Source organism: Zingiber officinale, chromosome 1B (assembly GCF_018446385.1).
Source record: "Zingiber officinale cultivar Zhangliang chromosome 1B, Zo_v1.1, whole genome shotgun sequence".
NCBI lineage: Eukaryota > Viridiplantae > Streptophyta > Magnoliopsida > Zingiberales > Zingiberaceae > Zingiber > Zingiber officinale.
In genome coordinates, this window is record NC_055986.1 from 157,330,256 (window position 1) to 157,351,075 (window position 20,820).

A 20,820-nucleotide genomic window follows, 5' to 3' on the forward strand; every position below is an offset into this window, starting at 1 on the left:
AATCCTAGGAATGACTGATCTGATCCTACGAAAAATTTTCATCAGCTATCAAGATAAATCGAGAAAGGTTTACAATGAGTAGCCTATCAGCTCAGCGTTTTTAAGTCAATTGTCTATTAAGAAAAATTCATCTATTAATTTATTGAAATTGAGATTTAATTCTTAGATGTCTAAAAAATTAAAAAGACGTTGCTGCATCGTTACCTTGGGTACTATATATCTACTTTTAAATACATTGAACATGAACAACTTTCTACTATCACTAATTATTACCATGATAATTTTTCTTAGCTATTATCATCACTAATTACCAATTCATCAATCCACTTATTGCCACCTACTCAATCATTCATTTAGAATCATTCTTTAACACCAACAACAACAATAAAAAACCATTTAACTAGCACGAAGGGTGGTGGACTACACGAGTTAGTGCCAGCTATGCGGGAGTATCGGGGCAGGGAAATGTGGGAGCGTCGGGGCAGGTTTCCCTGTCCCTTTTGAAGAGTTCGAGGCAGTGCTCTTGGTCCAGGTTCCTGCTCCAGAACTTCTTGTAGTACTCGTCGTAGGTGTAACTACGGTAGACGGCTGGGCTGCCGTCGGCGATGAGCTTCTCGGGAGGGCTGATGAGCACGCTGTTGCAGGGGCAGAGGAAGGACGCCACTGACATCCTTTCCTTGTTTGAGTTGACCACAGCTCGATGCCACACACTCTTGTACCTCCCATTACTCAATGCCTGCATGCAACACGATCGCTGAATTTATATAATCACTTTCATTACGTTAAAGAGGGTCGAACGGCCTGTTTACAAATTGTCTGTATTATATCATAGATACTATAAATTGGACTTTAAATACTGTGAGATTAATTATAATTTTTTTTTAAAAAAAAACAAATTTGCATGATCATGGGCCTTCATGTCATTCAAGTGTGGGGTGTCACCTGTAGCTGGTCCCCGATGTTGATGACGAATGCGTTGGGTTTGGGATCCACCGCGATCCATTTGCCGTCTTTGTGAACCTGTAAGCCGGACACATGGGGATCCTGCAGAAGAATGGTGAGGGCGTTGGGGTCGGTATGCGCTGGCAGGCCGTAAGTAAGCTCCGGCTCCGGGCACTTCGGATAGTAATTCATGGCCATATGTTGCTCTTGCTCCCCCAGCACTCTCACCAGGTACTCCTCCTCCAATCCTAAGCTCAACGATATGATTCCGAGAATTCGTAATCCAAGCTGGCGAACTTGCTTACAGTAACTGCCGAACACATCCCTGATACAGATCAAGAAATTCAATCACGAACAAATAATAGGATGTAGCAGAGACTCTTTAAATTAATACAGGTCTCCGGCCGCTGTCCCTTAACCTACCTTCGTTGTTAATTTAATGTGACTTACATTACATGTAAGGATACAGTATTTTGGTTTGGGTTGTAAAATCCAATATATTCAGAAATGATTTTGCCTGATTTCTCTATTTAGAGTTTGGCCTTCCCACACAATTCAACTCGTCCTGTCTTGGTTTTCCAATGACCCTTGGCATGTTAAATAAACACGGAAAGACGACTTCTAACCGCGTGACCACGAGTCCACGACCCATGGCAGGCTGTAGGAATGAATTGATGTAACAGGGCAGACGACTGACACGTTTTGACCAGATTCGGCGCGCATGTTTTACATCGACGAATATATTTGGTAAATTATTTTTCCCACCCTCTGACAGCACACCCCCTCTCTTTTCCCTTTTCCTTGTTAAATGACCTTTTTACCTCTCTTCTTTAAAATAACAAGTTATTTTATTTTTTTCTAATTTTATTTACTTTCTTAATTTTATTTTATTTTTCAATTTTATTTACTTCCTTAGTAATTTTAATTTTATTTATTATTTTTTCATCAATTTTTTTTATTTTTTATCCATATTTTACTTTTAATTTTTTTATAAATAATAACTCATAAAATCTACTATTAATAAAAACAAAGATTATAAGATATTGAATCCACTATCTCAATATCACATGTCCCCGTGTCTCACTCATTGCCTCAGTTCATCATCGGTGGCACCGCTGGCAACCTTCGACCACCGCTTCGATTAAAACTATATCCTAGGAGGAAGGTGAATGCGGTCGCCATCGACGCGATCAATCCCGAAATTCGGTTGGATTTGAGTAAACTTTCCTTTGTCGACAATATGAGTCCCTATTTAAATTCGGCCAAATTTCGACGTCGATCACCCTGATAACAACCCCCAGATTCACCTTCCTTTAGGGTATAATTCTGGTCGGGATGACGACCAGAGGCCGCTGGTAGTGGACTGGAGGCGATTAGTGGGAAAAGAGGACAGAGGACAAAGAAAATTGAGGATAAAAGATCCAATTTCATATTACAAATATAAAAAAATCATGATATTTTATCGAGAAAATACTTTAAAAAAATAAAAAAATGAAATTAAGGTAAATAATATGATGGGACTGGAAAGGGAGTGTGCGACTAAAAAAATAAATAAAAGATTATAAATATATAATAAAAAAATTAAAAAGACTTAAAATTATAAAAAAACTGATTAAAAAAATAAAAATCAATAAAATAAAACAAAACAAAATAAAACGTGGCAGTGCCAACAAAACTTAAAAAAATTATAAAAAAAACATGAATAAAAAAACGTGAATGAGGAATAAGGAAAGGGATAGAAAGGTAAATATTATTATATTTTATGATGGATCCGGGGAGGAGGGGTGTCAGCTGGGATGGAAAAAGCAGCTCTCATATATTTGATGTTAGATTCGAATAAATTTAAATACTAATGAATTCAATTTATTAATATTTATAAATAATATTAGTGAATAATTTGTGGTCGTATTCATGAATAAATTTATTTATTAATTTATATAAAATTTAATTCTCTAATATATATGAAAATATTCATGAATATTTTTATCAATTTTTTTATATTTTTTTTTTGAATCTAATTAATAATAATAATAATAATAATAATAATAATAATAATTTTATAAATAAAAAATATTGATATTAATATTAATAATTGAACTCGATTAAAAACTTAAAGAAACTCAAAGTTCATTTCGAATTCTATAAAAATGAGAAAGGAAAGAAAGAGGACTCACTTAAAAGAGGATGGATTGGAAGGCCAGTCGGGGACGAATTCCTCGAGCGGGTAGCAATGAAGGCGGAGGTAGTCTCTCCAGTTGTGGACCGTCTCTTTCCTCACATTAAAGCTCGTGGACAGGCGAATTTTCTTGGCGGGATCGTCGGAGTAGAGCTTCGCTTTCTCCTCCGGCGGGAGGCGAAAGAACTCCAGGGTGATGGCCAGCACCTTCTTGATCAATTGGGCGTCGATTCCATGATTGACGACCTGCAGCGGGAGGGCAGTCAAGGAATAGCCGCTTAAGCAGAAGAGATGGCAAGTAACGATCGAGTACCTGAAAGAAGCCGTATAGTCGACAAGCCTTCTCGATTTGGGAGATGATTTGGGACTTGTCGGAGGCGCCGAAATCGACGACGGGGATGTTTGCGTCGGCGATGACGTGGTCGAGGTGGGGTCGTTCGTTCTCCGGCCTCACGTAGTTGCTGGGGATGGTGTCGTGGACCCCGGTCGAAAGAAGCATATCTGCCATGGCAGGCAGCGAAGGGAACGGAGAAGTGAACGAGAAGAGGCGAGGAGTGAAATTGGAGATGAATCAGGACTTAGAGGGCATTTATGTATTTACGTTCATATCCCATCCAAAACAGATTAAACTGACGTTGAACGGGTGATTAGTCTCATCCTATAAATTTTTTTTATTAGGACGTATTAAGTTTTAATTCAAGATTTTATACGATAATACCTCATATCTTAACCGTATAATTTTTTTTTCAGAAACATATGTCGGTTGAAAATTAATACTATCCATTATAAAAATTTTAGGATAATACTAAATGGTTATGCCAACCTCTTTTCTAATTTGTAAGATTATTATTAAAAAATATATAAATAATATCATATTTTATAATTTAATTATATTCTTCTCCACCTATTTTTATATTTAATTTTCTAAAATTATCTCTTCCTATATTAATGATTAATTATATTTTAAAAATAATATATCTTACTATTTTATTAAAAATCTCCCCCCTTTACTAACTAACACTTTGGTGAAGCCTAAAATGAATTTACGTTAATATCCTTTTTTCTATTCACACTAAAAATAATTCTAAAATTTATTAGTAATTCCAGAAGCGAAAGAATTAGTGATCTAGAGTTCGAGATTCAGCTATGACATATTATTATGAATTTTTCTCATCATTAATTTTCTCTGATTGTTTTATATAAAAAATATAGTTCTTTTTAGTCCCACGTCTTAGAATTGACAATACTATGATTAAAGAAGCTTCTATAAATATTTTAGGCCGACAATGTTAAAAAATATACTTTTCTTAGTTTTTTTTACTAAGATAAGTATAATATTGAATTAAATTAATTTTTTTATAGAGAAGTCATAAGGGCGACACTTGAAAATCCAAATAATTCGGATTTTCAAAGACCCAAATAATTCAAATTTTTAAAAGTCAGGTACTTTACCCTAATGACTCTACTTTAGTATTTTAATACTAAAATATTTTAATTAATATATAATTTCATTAAACAAGGTATATTACACACGCGACGCGTGTGCACGATCACTAGTATTAATTAAAAACCTTATATTCATTTACTAGCGGGCAACCATTAAAATTTATCAAAAAAGTTGTCACTTAGATACCCATGGTTCGAGCCTCAACTATGACAAATTTATAAGAATTTTTCCTCTAAATGGGGCACACAACTAAAGGATGCTGGGCTCCTGAGCTGTCCGCTGCGAGCGTTTCCCGATTTATCCTGGTGTATTTATTATAGTCGGTTGATTTGTTGACGTTAGCCGTTATTACGTCGATATATAAGGGGTATATTCAATCAAGAGTTTTAACTATTTTCATTGATTTTTTTTAGTAATAAATTTTTATAGAGTCGATAAATTTTTATTGACTTTTATAGAATTGTACAAAGTTATGAAAATAATTTCATAGAGTTTTATAAACTTTTTTTCAAAGATTTTTACATATATTTATAATTTTTTTTAATGAAAATTTATGAATTTCATAATTTAATAATATCTTATAAGTCATTATTTAATACTCCCGTCGAATATGATTACCAGGATGAAAAAAAATTATTTTTTATATATTTTTTAATTTAAAAATTATAAAAAAAAATATTTAGAAAAAAAATAAAGTAGAATTTTTCCATGATCAATTTTGTTTTTTTCTTTTTAATTTCACGCATTTTGATACTCTTCTGGCAACATCAAGAGATACAAATGATATTTAATTTATCGAAATCAAATTTTTAATTAGACATAAATAATTAATTAATCAATACAATATCAATATCAAATGTCCAGATAATAAAAAAGTATTAAGCATTTGTGATATATTTTTAATAGTCTTTTACGGAAAAAAAAATCTAAGATTCATTATTGTCAATGAACATCCCTCGATTCACTATTGTAACAGTGAGTTAAAGCACATGTTGTCAACTTTAACAACATAAACAATCACATTACCAATAATAAAGTGCAACGAATTACAAGAAGGCGATAAACTACTTTTACAAGACTTTTGCGTCAAGCAAATAACGACTTGTGGCTGTATCTATTATAATAGTCGAACAAATAGCCATTACAAACAAAAAATAGGACGTGGAAAAGGAGAAAGATGTAGCTTGAGGCTCTCCCAATTCAAATATGGAAGACTAAGGTGGCGGCTTTCACTCGTTGATACTTGTATGTAAAGCTCGATAGAAGCCCAAAAGAGGCTGAGAACAGCTGAGGAAACAACTTAGATTTCTATATATTCTCTACAACCCAAAACTTCAGCAGAAAAGATAGAGGAATCAAAAGAAAGTAGGAAACAAGACGGACTAATTGCACAAAAACGAAGCAAGATTGGACTTTTCCTCCATATACTTTCTGTTTCTCCTTTTCACCCACGGCTTGTAACTTGAAAGTAAGAAAACGTCGTCAAGATAACACTACATAACACGAAGAAAAACTAGGTATCCTATACCACACCAAAAATTCATCCAATTGACGAAAGAGAAAAACATGAAAAAATATTAATTTTTACCATCACACATACAAACAAAATACGTACAAACAAATCATCGATCACACAATAATCAAGGTAGTTGATGCTCAAATGAGAGTAGATACTGTTGGTGTAGGGAGCACCAGACAATCAAACTTAAGTTCTGATTATGGCAAAGGGCTCAAAGTTAAGGTTTCTTATTATCTAACAAGTTGAAATGAGTGTGTAGGAAAGTTCTAAGTGATCTTAGGCAAGGGAAAATCCTAATTGAGACTAGGCAGGTGAAAAGTCCTAGCTGCGGTTAGGGACGATGAAACCTTGGTCTGGGGGACTGGGTAAAGCCTTGGCAGGTTGAGGATGTTGGGCGAAATCCTAGTGTGGAGGATACTAGGTGAAAATCCTGGGCGTCGCCGAGACCCGGTGAAAGGCTGGACGGGTCAGGGATCGGACGTTCAGTATAAAGTCCTGACATCTTAGACGCTGAGCAAAAGTCTAGTCGGTCTGGAGGACCGGTCTGACAAAAGGTAATTCCTCTTGAGAGGCGTAGATGAGGACGCATTCCTCGTTAAGGGAACAGTATGCGTCAGTTTGACCTAGGGTTTCTGGGAAATCCGAAAGTCAGAACCGGATAGTCCAGAGACTCAAATATTATTATTCATATTTTATTGTGCTAACTTTGTCTTACAGAGTATACTTTGTATTTGAACTAATATGTCTTGCAAAAAGTGAGATGCACAAAGAAATGCTCGAATGAACGGTGTCCGAGGTGCCTCCGGGGCTGTTGGAGGCATCTCAGTTGCTTTGGCCAAAGCTTCGTGCGGAGAGGAGCCAAACACCTTCTAGGCGCCTGAATGCGCCTTGGAGCAGGGATGGAAGACGCCTTCCATGCGCTTGAAGGCACCTTTGAAGGGATAACTTTCGCAGATTACGGAAGTTATGATCTCCGACGTTGCGAAGATAGGCTGCATCGCTGGAGGCACCTTCAAGGGGGTTGAAGGTGCCTTCAACAACCCATAAAAGGTTGTTTTGAGCAGAAGGATGAATACAACTCATTATCATAATCCTTCACTTGTGCACTGCTTCAAGGATGATCCTACGACTCTGCGATGCAACTCTGACGACTGAAAGCACGACTTTCTGGATCCTTATTTGTCGGTATATTTTACTTAATGTAAAGTTGTAATTCAATATACTTGTAATAATTGAACTGATAGTGGATTGCCCAACAAAAGCAATCGATAATCCCGAGACTTGGAGTAGGAATCGTCAAAGGCTCTAAACCAAGTAAACCAAAAGTGTCAACATTTGTTTGCTTTTTCTTTTCTTTCATTTCCACTGCATTATTCTCTATTTTCTGAAAAGTGTGAAAAAGCCCGAGTGCTATTCACCTCCTCTAGCACATCTCGATCCTATCATTGGTATCAGAGCGGGGCCGTTGTGAATCGGTACAACTACTGTTCAAGCATTTTAGTCGCTTTTTATCCATTTTTATAAAAATAAATTCTTATGCCTTTTTCTATTTAAAATCAGGATTGGTCAAATAACCTCTCCTAACAAATTTGTCAATTTGTCAAATTTTTTCTCGAAATTGGTGCAATACCATTCGTGTCGATTTATTACCTTATTTTCCACCACACTACTAATCCAAGACTAAGTCTTGGAACAAGTTTCATCATTTTTGTTAGAGTCTTTTTCTAAATGGTCCACCAAGAAGGTTACATCACTACATGACCATCACTATTCTCCGACGAGGATTTCGGCTACTGGAAGAATTGAATGGAGTATTGTTGGAACCCCAAGGTTATTTTGGTGTGATCAACAAGTTAAGTTAGGTCCTGTGTATTTTAACCTTATGTCTAAGTGTGCAGGAGCTTAGGAGCACAGGTACTCAAGCAGAAGACACAGCTAGCGAGAAGGATGACAGTCCGAGGGAGGAGGTGCTGCGGAAGAGTACACCGGCGGACGAGAAGGAAGCGTGCGGTGGTTCCGAGGGACGAAAGCCGGAGCGGAAGATTGCTCGGGGAGCAAGAGACGCAGCTAGTGAGAAGGACGGAACACGGTGCGTCCGAGGGACGAAGACTGCAGATGAGTACGCCGGCGGACGAGAAGGAAACACGCAGCAATTCCGAGGGACGAGAACCCGGAGGAAAGCCCGCTCGAGAAGACCGGAACTTGGGTTCGGGTGAGCCCTTTTCCAGATGGTAGAGATCACCCAAGCGAGCGGATCCGGAGGAGAAGAACCGGACCGAGGCGGGACTGAACCAGAGAAGAGGTCCCGGACGAAAAAGTCAATGTCTGTTGACTTTGGGCTCCAGGGCGCCCGGAGCCCTCCGGGGCGCCCGGAGCCCTCCGGGGCGCCCGGAACCCCTCCGGATGCCCGGACCGTGAAGTTTGACAAGATTGAGTCAATCTCGATCTGGACGTTGGGGGATAAATTTGTATCCCCCCCAGGGCGCCCGGGACCCTTCCAGGAGTCCCGACCAAGGCTATAAATATAGCCTTGGTCCAGAAGCTTTTTCAACGAACTCAGAAATTTACATTCCAAACACTTGTAAACTTTAGTCTAGAGTTGAGCTTCTGTTTTTTGCACTTCAACGCTGTACGAGGCTTCTTCGCTAGAAGGAGTTTTTAAGTGAACTTAATCTTCCTTGGATTAACAATCACATCGGTTGTAACCAAGTAAACCTTTTATGTCTCGTCTTTTTAATGCTTTATTCATTTGCTCTGCTTTATTTATGCAAGTGTTAGCTTAAAGAGTTCGAGAAGGGTTGTTTTATTTTTTTTTTTGCAGGATATCCAACAATCCCCTTCCAGCCGGTCGCAACGATCCTACAAGTGGTATCAGAGCCGAGACGCCTCAGAAGGACTAACCGCCGTCTGAAGCAATAAAACGATGGCCGGAGCTAGCGACTACCCACCAGCATTCAAGGGGGAGCTTGCTTCTTGGAAGCAACAAATGAAGGTATTTCTTAACTCTGATATTGATATTTCTTTAATAATGAAATATGGTTATGAAGCACCAAAGAAAGCAAATGGAGAAAAGATCGACATACGCCTCTGGAACGAGAAGCAATGCGACGAGTTTATGGCAAACGGTCGGGCAGAGTTTCACATTCTAAGCGCAATACCAACTAAAGATTTCGACAGAGTCGGAGAATATAAAAGCGCAAAAGAACTTTGGGAAAAGTTCTTAAAACTCTACGAAGAACCGGTTGAAGCCGTCTCCTCAATAGACATCGAGCCATCATCAGAAGAATCCGACACGGAAGAAATTACCGAGACAACCCCAACAGTCGAAGTACATCCCGAAGCTACAAGCTCATCCCAGATGAGCATCGATGAAGGGAGAGAGACTTCGGAAGAAAGCAACTCGATAGGGGGAGAATCAACTACTGACAAGGTAAGTCAGATATGGTCTCCACCTTCTGAACAATTGATTAAGTTGCCTGAAGATTTTTTTAAATTAGAATTTTTGTTGTCAAAAAATTCTTGCGAATTACAAAATATTTTGTTGAGTGAATTATACAAAATAGAAAAATTACCGAAAGATTTTTTACCTATTATTTTACTGAAAGAATGTTGCCAAATAAAAGTATTGTCAAAAGAGTCTTGCAAGTTACAAAATACTTTGTCAAACGAATCTTGCAAACTTGAAAAATGTTTGAAAGATCTTTTACTAAATATCTTATCAAAAGAATTTTTTGCATATTTAATATTATTTACTTTAAATCTGAAAAAGTGTGATTTAAGAAGTTATGATATATTGAAATGGAAATTTAAAACTTTCTGATAAAAGTATTAGAATAAAATAAATAAATGTATAGAAAATTTATTAATATTATCAATATTCTTAAATTTTCTTGCATAAAGTTTTGGGCTTAGAAAATTTTTTATGATGAAAACTTAGAAATTTTCCAAAAGTTATTCTCAACTTAGAAATTTTTCTCTGATATTTTGAGATTGCTGTTGTGAAAATTATTGCAAAATTTTCAAAGTTCTCAAAATTTACTAAAAAAAAAAAATCTTAATTACTTGGAAATTCTTTTTTCTTAGAAATTTTCATTGACTTAGAAATATTTTTTTAAAATATTTTTTTTCTAAGTCTTTAACCCTTAGATTGTTTTTCTTGAAACCCCATTTTTTTTGTGATCAAAGGAGGAGAAGGGAAAGTATAAGTCTAGGAGGAGGTAGATAGATTTAATTTTTTCTATCTTTTTGTACTGAGGTAGATAGATTTAATGTTTTCTATCTTTTTGTACTTAAATTGCAAATTAAGTTAATTTACTTAATTTTATTTATTGTCTATTTTAACCCTTGCTTAACTTGGGTTGATCACACCAAAAAGGGGGAGATTGTTGGAACCCCAAGGTTGTTTTGGTGTGATCAACAAGTTAAGTTAGGTCCTGTGTATTTTAACCTTGTGTCTAAGTGTGCAGGAGCTTAGGAGCACAGGTACTCGAGCAGAAGACATAGCTACCGAGAAAGACGGCAGTCCGAGGGATGAGGTGCTGCGGAAGAGTACACCGGCGGATGAGAAGGAAGCGTGCGGTGGTTCCGAGGGACGAAAACCGGAGCGGAAGAATTCTCGGGGAGCAAAGAGACGCAACTAGCGAGAAGGACGGCACGCGGTGCGTCCGAGGGATGAAGACTACGGATGAGTACGCCGGCGGACGAGAAGGAAACACGCGGCGATTCCGAGGGACGAGAAGCCGGAGGGAAGCCCGCTCGAGAAGACCGGAACTTGGGTTCGGGTGAGCCCTTTTCCGGATGGCAGAGATCACCCAAGCGAGCGGATCCGGAGGAGAAGAACCGGACCGAGGCGGGACTGAACCAGAGAAGAGGTCCCGGATGAAAAAGTCAACGTCTATTGACTTTGGAGTCCGGGGCGCTCGGAGCAGTCCGGGGCGCCCGAAACCCCTCCGGGTGCCCGGACCGTGAAGTTTGACCAGATTGAGTCAATCTCGATCTGGACGTTGGGGGATAAAGTTTTATCCCCCCAGGGCGCCCGGAATCCTTCCAGGCGCCCCGACCAAGGCTATAAATATAGTCTTGGTCCAGAAGCTTTTTCAACGAACTCAGAAATTTACATTCCAAATGCTTGTAAGCTTTAGTCTAGAGTTGAGCTTCTGTTTTCTGCACTTCAACGCTGTACGAGGCTTCTCCGCCAGAAGGAGTTTTTAAGTGAGCTTAATCTTCCTTGGATTAACAACCATATCGGTTGTAACCAAGTAAATCTTTTGTGTGTCGTCTTTTTAATGCTTTATTTATTTGCTCTGCTTTATTTATGCAAGTGTTAGCTTAAAGAGTTCGAGAAGGGTTGTTTTGTTTTTTTTTTTGCAGGATATCTAACAACCCCCTTCCAGCCGGCCGCAACGGTCCTACAAGTATCACCTCAAAACATAAGTCAAAATGTGGATCATCATCCAAACCAGCTTCGCACTTCCTCTCAATGGCAATGGAAAACTAGCATCATGCAAAAACGGGGACTTAAGTCTAATGAAGAAGATCGAGGCTGACGCCAAAGCAACTAGACCCTCCAATGTGGATTGACCAAAGAAGAGTTGAACTGGGTGGGCTCCTTTAGCAGCTCTAAGGAATTATTGCAAAAGATAATTGAGCTGTATGAGGGCACCTCCGACACTAAGGTAAGTAAGAGAGATTTAATTCTTAATAAATTGTATAACATCAAAATGGAGGATGGTGAATCGGCAAGTCAGCTACATACTTGAATCCAAGATCTACTTAATGACCTCCACACGATCGGATAGAAAATAGAAAATTGCGACATTATCAAGTACGCATTTAATTCCTTTCTAAGGAATACTTTGTGGGCATCCATGGTAGATGCTTACAAAGGATCTAAGGATCTTTCATTAATTAAATTAGACGAGATATTTTCAAAATTTAAACTTCATGATCAGACTAATTCACTGCTGGTAGAGAAAGATATTACTTTGTATGCAGGTACAAGAAAAATGCGGGAACCAAAAATTAAGCGCCGAACCGAACTTGAGCTCGAAGATGAATCAGACTCAGAAGACGATGACGAGATTACCACCGAGGTCGTTAACCTTGTATGAAAATTGTACAAGAAAAAGAAGGGCTTCACAAAATGTGAGATAAAAAAGGTGATCCAGTCAAAGATGAAACAACCAAGCCCAAACTTAAAAACAAAGTTTAAAGTCACCTGCTATAGCTGCAACAAGAAGGGACACATCAATGCGAATTGTCCAAACTAGAAGGAAGCGAAGAAGCAACGAAAAAAGAAGGCACTACAAGAAACATGGGATGAATCATCATCGAAAGACTTTGATGAAGATCTTGAACAGACAAGCTTCCTCACACTTCCGGCCCGAGAAGTTGTCGAATTCGAGTCTGAGACAGAATCAAAAGCTGAGTCCGAGCGAAGCCACGGATCCATATCTAGTTCAGAAGGTCCCCAAACCAATGTAAGTATATCTTTAATTAGATCATATAACTTAATTTCCTACTTGTCGAGTAAGTTAGCTAAGTCCAACCTTCGGTCAAGTCATTCCAAGAGGAGGTCAAAGCCCTCAAGGAAGTAATTAACCCAAGATCCTTGACTGAATCGGTTCAAGATGGAACTTCAACTCAAGTCCAACAACTTGAGGAAGAAAATTCTAACTTGAAAAGATAAGTCAAGAAACTTAGGGACTCGTTGGAATGATTCACTTTAGGTTCCAAGAACCTTGACCTAATTCTTGGAAAACAAAGGGCCGTATACAACCGATCCAGACTTGGGTATAAAGCTAAACAAAAATTTAAACCCTACTTGTCTCTTGTTAATCGAACAAATAGAAAAGTAGTCCAAGCATGGGTCCCCAAGTTCAACCTGATTAATTAAGTTGGACTTGATCAGTATTGGATCCCTAAGGATCAAATTTATTACCTTGATAGACCTTATCGAGGCTATGATCCAGTGGGAGCCAATAGAAAGATCATCTTTATTAAATAAATTTGTTTAATTCTTGATTTACTGCTTTCCTTATACTTGACTAGATTAGGGTAGATAAGGACTCAAGATTGATCGACACTTGTTTAGCTAGACAAAGGATTCTCAAAAAGGAAATTAAATATTTAATTTCTTTAAAAGACTTTGTCTAGAAGTAGTTGTTGCTCCAATACCCAAGAAGGCCTAGTGCCTCATCACAGTTTGGAAGTCAATTATTGAAATAAATATTTAATTGACTAACTGTTAAATCTTAGTCTAACTCAAATATAAATCAATCATTAGATTTTAATCTAAATTAAATATTAAAATAACCAATTCACAAAACCCATAAGGTTCCCTGATTAATAATCTTGAAAAGGGTGAGTTGGAGTTAAGTTAAATTAGTAAAATAAAAATAAAAATAATCAAATCAAATTAAAATAAAACTAATTGAATCAAATCAAATCAAATTAAAACTAATCAAATCAAACCAAAATCAAAACAAACCCAAATTAAATCTAAATAAAATCAAACCTAAATTAAATCTAAATCAAATTAAACTAAAATTAAATTCAATTAACCATCTCACAATCACCCATAAGTATAATATGATTCATAACTTAGACATGGTGTCATGAAAAATTAAGGGGTTGAATTCAATCAATCTATCTTATAATATGTCAAAATTGGATTCAAATCAAATTCTTTATGTGTAGGAATATAATGATTTGGACTAATGGATGTTGCATAGTGGATGCTCCAGACACATGATTGGAGACAGATTGAAGTTCACCAAGCTAAAATTCAAGAATTTAGGGTCAGTTGTATTTGACAATGACGAAAAACTTAGATAATTGGAATAGGTAATATCGAGCTGAGTTTCGATTTTATTATTCAAAAAGTTCTATTAGTTGATAAGTTTAATTTTAACTTACTTAGTATAAGTCAACTGTGTGACTCTAGATACTTAGTAATATTTTTTAACCTTGAATGCTTAATTTAAAATATTGAAAACCCTGAAATTACACTTAAGGGAATTAGAAAAAATAATATTTACACAATTGACCTATCAACCTCCTCACTAAAGTGTCTCTTGACACAACAAGAGGAAACCAAATTATGACACAAAAGATTGGGTCACACTCACATTAGACTCATTTCAAAGATGAGTCAAAATGGTTTAGTTAGAGGTCTAACTAAATTAAAAAATTTAGAAAATATAATTTGTAATGCTTGTCAACAAGTTAAACAAACTAAGTCAACCCATAAACTAACAAACCTAAATAGTACCAACTCAATACTTGAGTTCTTGCACTTAGACTTATTTGACTTATATGGAGCCAAGTCACTAAGTAGAAACTAATACTGCTTATTAATAATTGATAATTACTCAAGATTTACTTAGATAAAATTCCTAAAAACTAAAGATGAAACATTTGAAATCTTTAATAATTTCTATAAATTAATAGAAAATAAAAAATATACAAAAATTAAAAGACTTAGAAGTGATCATGGGGTGAATTTAAAAATTATAAGTTTATCGAATTTTGTCAAACTAATAGATATAATTATGAATTTTCATGTCCTAGAACTCTCCAACAAAATGGTCTAGTAGAACGTAAAAATAGAATATTACAAGAAGCTGCTAGAACCATACTAAACGAATATAACCTAAGTAATCAATTTTAGGTAGAAGCAGTAAACATAACATATTATATTCAAAATAAAATATTAATTAATAAATTTTACAATAAAACCTCTTATGAAATATATTATAATAAAATTCTTAACTTAAATTATTTAAAGGTATTTGGGTGTAAAGTCCACATACTAAACACTAAAAACTATTTAGATAAATTTACATCAAAATCAACAACATGAATCTTTTTAGGGTACTCCACAACCAGTAGGGCTTATAGAGTCTATAACAAAAATACTCTAAAAGTTAAAGAAACAACCAATGTAATTTTTTATGAATAAAATAATTTACCTAACTCAATCAATGAAAATATCAATGAAAATATAAGAAATATAGAAGATGATGAAGATAATGAAGTTAGACCTAAATCAAGTGAATCACAAGAACTAAGTGTTAACCTTGAAATAAGACCACCTAGGGTAAGAATCAACCACCCACCTGACTAAATTTTGGGTAATCCAACCCTAGAAATTTGAACTAGATTATCTTATAGAAACTTAAGCCAAATATCCCTTATCTCTAAAATTGAACCCAAAACTATAGAAGAAGCCGTACCTGACATAGATTGGATAATTGCAATGAAAGAAGAACTAGCCCAATTTGAGTGAAACTAAGTTTGGGAACTAGTACCTACACATATAAATAAATCCATAATTGATACTAAGTGGGTCTTTAGGAATAAACTAGATGATAAAGGTGAAATAATTAGAAATAAAGCTAGACAAGTGGTGAAGGGGTTCAGCCAAATAAAATGATTAGATTATGATGAAACCTATGGACCAATAGCCAGACTTGAATCCATTATGATACTGCTAGCCTATGCAACAAATAAAGGACTCAAGTTATTGTTGGTGCAGCGGAGACCGGCAAGAGGGGGGTAAATTGCTATAAACAAAAATGAAACTACCCTCCTCGGATTTCAACTCAGAATAAATCCAGTAGTAAAATAATAAAGACAGAAAATAAAAGCAGAAACAGAAGTTTAACCTGGTTACAACCAAGAGGGTTGTTAATCCAGGGCAGTGAAAAGCGCACTAAGAAAATTCTCCTTCTCTGAAGGCGGAGAAGCCTTTTACACTCTAATTGCTCAGAACTACTGCTAGGAATTGCTTACAGATTGATTGCTTGAGTTGTTGTTAAATTCCTAGCTCCAGGGGCCTTTATATAGCTCCTGGAAAGTCTATCCCGAGGGTCCAAGGCGCCTCCAACAAGATTCAAGGTGCCTCCAACAAGATTCAAGGCGCCTCCAGCTCGGTCAGCGGATAAAACTTTATCCGCAGCATAAACGGTCAAATTTGACCTGTTGAAGGCGCCTTCATGTTGGAGGCGCCTCCAAGCTGGCAACACAATTTCCAACTTAGTTTTTCCAGCTTCCGATGCTCCGTTCTTTTGGGTGATTGCGGCCAACCGAAATAGGGCTCACCCGAACCCAATTCCCGGCCTTTTCCTCGAGCAACCTTCCGTCTTGACTTAACGTCCCTCGAACGCCGCGCACGTTCTTCACGCCCACCGGAGTACTCTTCCGCAGCTCTCTCGTCCTTCGGACGCACCGAGCCCGTCGGCTCCTTTCCCGTGCCGTCCTTCTCGCTAGCTGCGTCTTCCGCTCGACTTCCTGTGTTCCTAAGCTCCTACACACTCAGACACAGAGATCAAACACAGCAGGACCTAACCAACTTGGTTGATCACATCAAAACTACCACGGGGCCCAACAATCTCCCCCTTTTTGATGTGCATCAACCCAAGTTCAAGTTAGGGTTAAAAATATACATAAACAGTAATTTTAAAGAAAAAATTACTAAACTAACAAGTTAAGAATAATTTTTGTAATTAGTAAAATTGCAACACTTTTTATAAAAAAAACTCCCCCTAAACTTGTACTTTTCTCTCCCCCTTTGATCACAGCAAAAATGGGGTCTTAAGTAAAATATTTTCAAGTAAGATTAAATCTTTGTAAAAAAAATTTTCTAAGTAAAAAAAAAATTCTAAGCAAGAATGAACATTTTATAAAACAAATGTCTAAGTCTAAACTGAAAAATTTCTAAGTCAAATGAAGTTATTTAGAATTTTTTTAGGAAAAAAAAATTTCTAAGAAAAAATAATTTCTAAGTTAGAATTTTCAAGAAGAAATTTTTTTTTAAGGAATTTTCTAAGTCAAATATTTGATAAACTTTCAAAGCATTATTTAATTCTTGTTTAATGCTTTTTCAGAAATTTAATTAAACATTTTCTTTCAATATTTTAGCTTCCAGGTCATGGCGAGGCACTAGGCCTTCTTGGTTATTGGAGCAACAACCACTTCCTTAGACAAAGCTTCCATAAAGAATTTCAATGTTTAATTGTCTCACTGTAAGCTTTTAATTTTTGAAAAATTAATTAAGCACAGATTTTGGAACCCAATAGAGGTTTATTCCTACAGGATTATTCAGAAATCTAGGGGGTACATAGTTTCTTGGTATTTTCCTAAGTTGACCTTGATGCTTCCTTATATACCAATTTAATTTACCATAAATTCTTAATTTTGAATTTGGAAATTGCTTTAAGTATGCAGCAGATTTTAGTTTTTCAATTTCTAATTTTAATTTATCATTTTCTGATTTTACACTATCATACATTTCAAGTGGACATGCTTTTGCTAATTTCATTTTTAATTCTTTATTTTCTTTTTCTACTTCGAATAAGTCTTTAGAAAGCGATTTAATAAATCGAAATGACTGAGACGGGGTTAGATTTCATACCTTACTTACATGATCTGGTGACGCTCCCCCTTCATTACTGCTTTCTTCTTCTGATGTTCCTCCCCCTTCATCGATGCTCATCTCTGAGCTTGAGTCTTCTTCCGGTTGATGGTTCGCCAATAGCGCTAACCCTGAGAATTCTTCGATGTCCGACTCAGAGGTTGACGAATCTGACCAAGTAGCCTTCAGATTCTTGTGCTTGGAGGGTTTTGGTTTCTTGTATTTTGGCTTTGCCCTTTCTTTCTCCTTTCTCTTTAGCTTTGGGCAATCATCTTTGATGTGTCCCTCTTCGTTGCAGTTGTAGCAGCGAACCATTCTCTTCTTTCGATGATGCCTCTGCGATTTAAATTTATTAGTACTAAAAAACTTATTGAAGCGTCTTACCTGTAGTGCCGCTTCGGATTCGTCGACTGAGGCTTCGGAGTCAGAACTGTTCATTTTTACCTTTAAGGCAATGTTCTGACTTGTCTTCTCTGCTCCGTTGGGTTCTGAAACTCGAGATTCGTGAAGTTCAAAAGTCGAAAATAATTATTCTAATGTACTTACCTCGAGGTCCTTAGAGATGTAGTACGCATCTACTAAGGAGGCCCATTCTGGAGTTCTCGGGAAGGCATTGAGCGCGTATTGGATAGAATCCCGGTTGGTTACCTCTTCTCCGAGGTTTGTTAGTTGCGTTATCAACTCCTTGATTCTCGCTTGGAGTTGCGCTATCTTCTCGCCTTGGTTCATCCGGAGGTTTGTTAACTGGTTCCGGAGAATATCGCGCTTCGCTAGCTTCGCTTCGGAAGTACCTTCGTGAAGCTCCAGGAATTTTTCCCAGAGATCTTTCGCTGAGTCGTAGCTTCCGATCCGATTTACCTCATGCGGCGGTAGAACGCTGAGTAGGTGGAACTCAGCCTTTCCGTTGGCGACGAAATCTGCTTGCTCTTTTTTCGTCCAAGTATTTTCCTCCTTGTCTTTCGGAACTGCATAGCCATATTTCATTATTAACAGAATGTCAAATTTGGTTTTAAAAAATACCTCCATTTTGCGTTTCCATGTGGCGAAGTCTCCGTCGAACTTTGGGGGATGGATGTTTGCTCCGGCCATCGTCTTGATCGTAGTGCTTCAGTTGGCGGTTAGTCCTTCTGAGGCGATCAGGCTCTGATACCACTTGTTGGTGCAGCGGAGACCGGCAAGAGGGGGGTGAATTGCTGTAAACAAAAATGAAACTACCCTCCTCGGATTTCAACTCAGAATAAATGCAGTAGTAAAATAATAAAGACAAAAAATAAAAGCAGAAACAGAAGTTTAACCTGGTTACAACCAAGAGGGTTGTTAATCCAGGGCAGTGAAAAGCGCACTAAGAAAATTCTCCTTCTCTGAAGGCGGCGAATCCTTTTACACTCTAATTGCTCAGAACTACTGCTAGGAATTGCTTACAGATTGATTGCTTGAGTTGTTGTTGAATTCCTAGCTCCAGGGGCCTTTATATAGCTCCTGGAAAGTCTATCCCGAGGGTCCAAGGCGCCTCCAACAAGGTTCAAGGCGCATCCAGCTCGATCAGCGGATAAAACTTTATCCGCAGCATAAACGGTCAAATTTGACCTGTTGAAGGCGCCTTCAACAGGGTTGAAGGCACCTTCATGATGGAGGCGCCTCCAAGCTGGCAACATAATTTCCAGCTTGGTTTTTCCAGCTTCCGACGCTCCGTTCTTTTGGGTGATTGCGGCCAACCAGAATAGGGCTCACCCGAACCCAATTCCCGACCTTTTCCTCGAGCAGCCTTCCGTCCTGTCTTAACATCCCTCGAACGCCGTGCACGCTCTTCACGCCCACCAGAGTACTCTTCCGTAGCTCTCTCGTCCTTCGGACGCACCGAGCCCGTCGGCTCCCTTCCCGTGCCGTCCTTCTCGCTAGCTGCGTCTTCCGCTCGACTTCCTGTGTTCCTAAGCTCCTGCACACTCAGACACAGGGATCAAACACAGCAGGACCTAACCAACTTGGTTGATCACATCAAAACTACCACGGGGGTCCAACAGTTATACCAAATGAATGTCAAGTCCTCATTCCTCAATAGATTCATCAAAGAAAAAGTTTATATAACTCAACCCCCAGGATTTGAGGATTTAGACCACCCAAACCATGTCCTTAGGTTAAAGTAAGCTTTATATGGACTAAAACAAGCACCTAGGGTCTAATATGAATGACTATCAACATACCTAGTATCTAAGGGATTTAACCAAGGTCAAATAGATCAAACTTTATTTGTTAAAATTTTAGAAAAAGGTATTTTTATAGCTCAAATTTATATAGATGACATAATTTTTGGCTCAACCAACACTAAAATTTTAAAAGAATTCACTAAATTAATGGAAAATGAATTTAAAATGAGCCTAGTAGGAGAACTTAATTTTTTCTTAGGTTTACAAATAAAACAAACAAAAGAAGGAATTTATGTTTTTCAAACAAAATATACTAAAGAATTAATTAAAAAATTTGGAATGAAAAATTACAAAAACATAAATACTCCTATGACAACCAATGTTAAAATTGACTCTGATTCAGAAAGAAAATTAGTAGACTTAAAATATTATAGAAATATAATTGGAAGTCTACTATACCTAACTATAAGCTGACCTGATATTTTATTTGCAGTAGGTATGTGTGCTAGGTACCAATCGTGTGCAAAAGAATCACACTTAACTAATGTAAAAAATAATACTTAGATGTATTAAAGGAACCCTAAGTGTAGGACTTTGGTACCCTAGAACTAGCACATTTGACTTAGTTAGATACTCTGACTCAGACTATGTTGGGTGTAAACTAGATAGAAAGAGAACAAGTGGAAGCTGTAAATTTCTAAGTTAGTGTCTAATAAGCTGGTCTAGTAGAAAATAACATTATGTTGTTTTATCTACTACTGAAGCAGAGTACATAGCCATGGGAGAATGTGCATCTCAACTATTATGGATGATGCATACTTTAAAAGATTATCAATTAAAATATAAAAATACAAAAATATCAATTGATAACATAAGTTCCATTAATTTAACTAAAAATCCAATCCATCACTCAAGACCTAAATACATAGAGGTTAAGCATCACTTTGTAAGAGATCATGTCGCTAGGGATGATATTGTACCTGCCTATGTTGAGTCTAAGTTGAATTTAGCTGATATTTTCATAAAACCCTTGCCTGAACTCAAGTTCAGTATACTTAGAAGACACTTAGACATGTGCTTAGTAGAATAGATTCAAAATATTTTTCAAATTCTATTTTTTTAAAAAGTTATGGTTATTCAAAAATACTTTTCAAAATTAGCTTGATTTTAAAATTT

General features: G+C 37.0%; 1 protein-coding gene across 1 annotated transcript; it reads right to left on the minus strand.

The window, feature by feature from the left end:
* Window positions 1-327: 327 nt before the first annotated feature.
* LOC121986021 (flavanone 3-dioxygenase 2-like) lies at window positions 328-3,742 on the minus strand. Its single transcript, XM_042539783.1, has 4 exons — window positions 3,432-3,742; window positions 3,117-3,364; window positions 943-1,267; window positions 328-736 (listed from the first exon to the last, which is right to left on the minus strand). Exons 1-4 carry the CDS (start codon window positions 3,624-3,626, stop codon window positions 440-442), a joined length of 1,065 nt encoding a protein of 354 aa, XP_042395717.1. The 5' UTR covers window positions 3,627-3,742; the 3' UTR covers window positions 328-439.
* Between the last annotated feature and the right edge of the window lie 17,078 nt (window positions 3,743-20,820).

Bases quoted from the DNA above. Each gene is read 5' to 3' on its own strand.
- LOC121986021 (XM_042539783.1), bottom strand. From the start codon at position 3,626: ATGGCAGATATGCTTCTTTCGACCGGGGTCCACGACACCATCCCCAGC. The intron at 3,365-3,431 runs GTACTCGATCGT...CTCCCGCTGCAG, and splicing joins GACTATACGGCTTCTTTCAG to GTCGTCAATCATGGAATCGA. The intron at 737-942 runs GTGACACCCCAC...TGTTGCATGCAG, and splicing joins ACATCGGGGACCAGCTACAG to GCATTGAGTAATGGGAGGTA.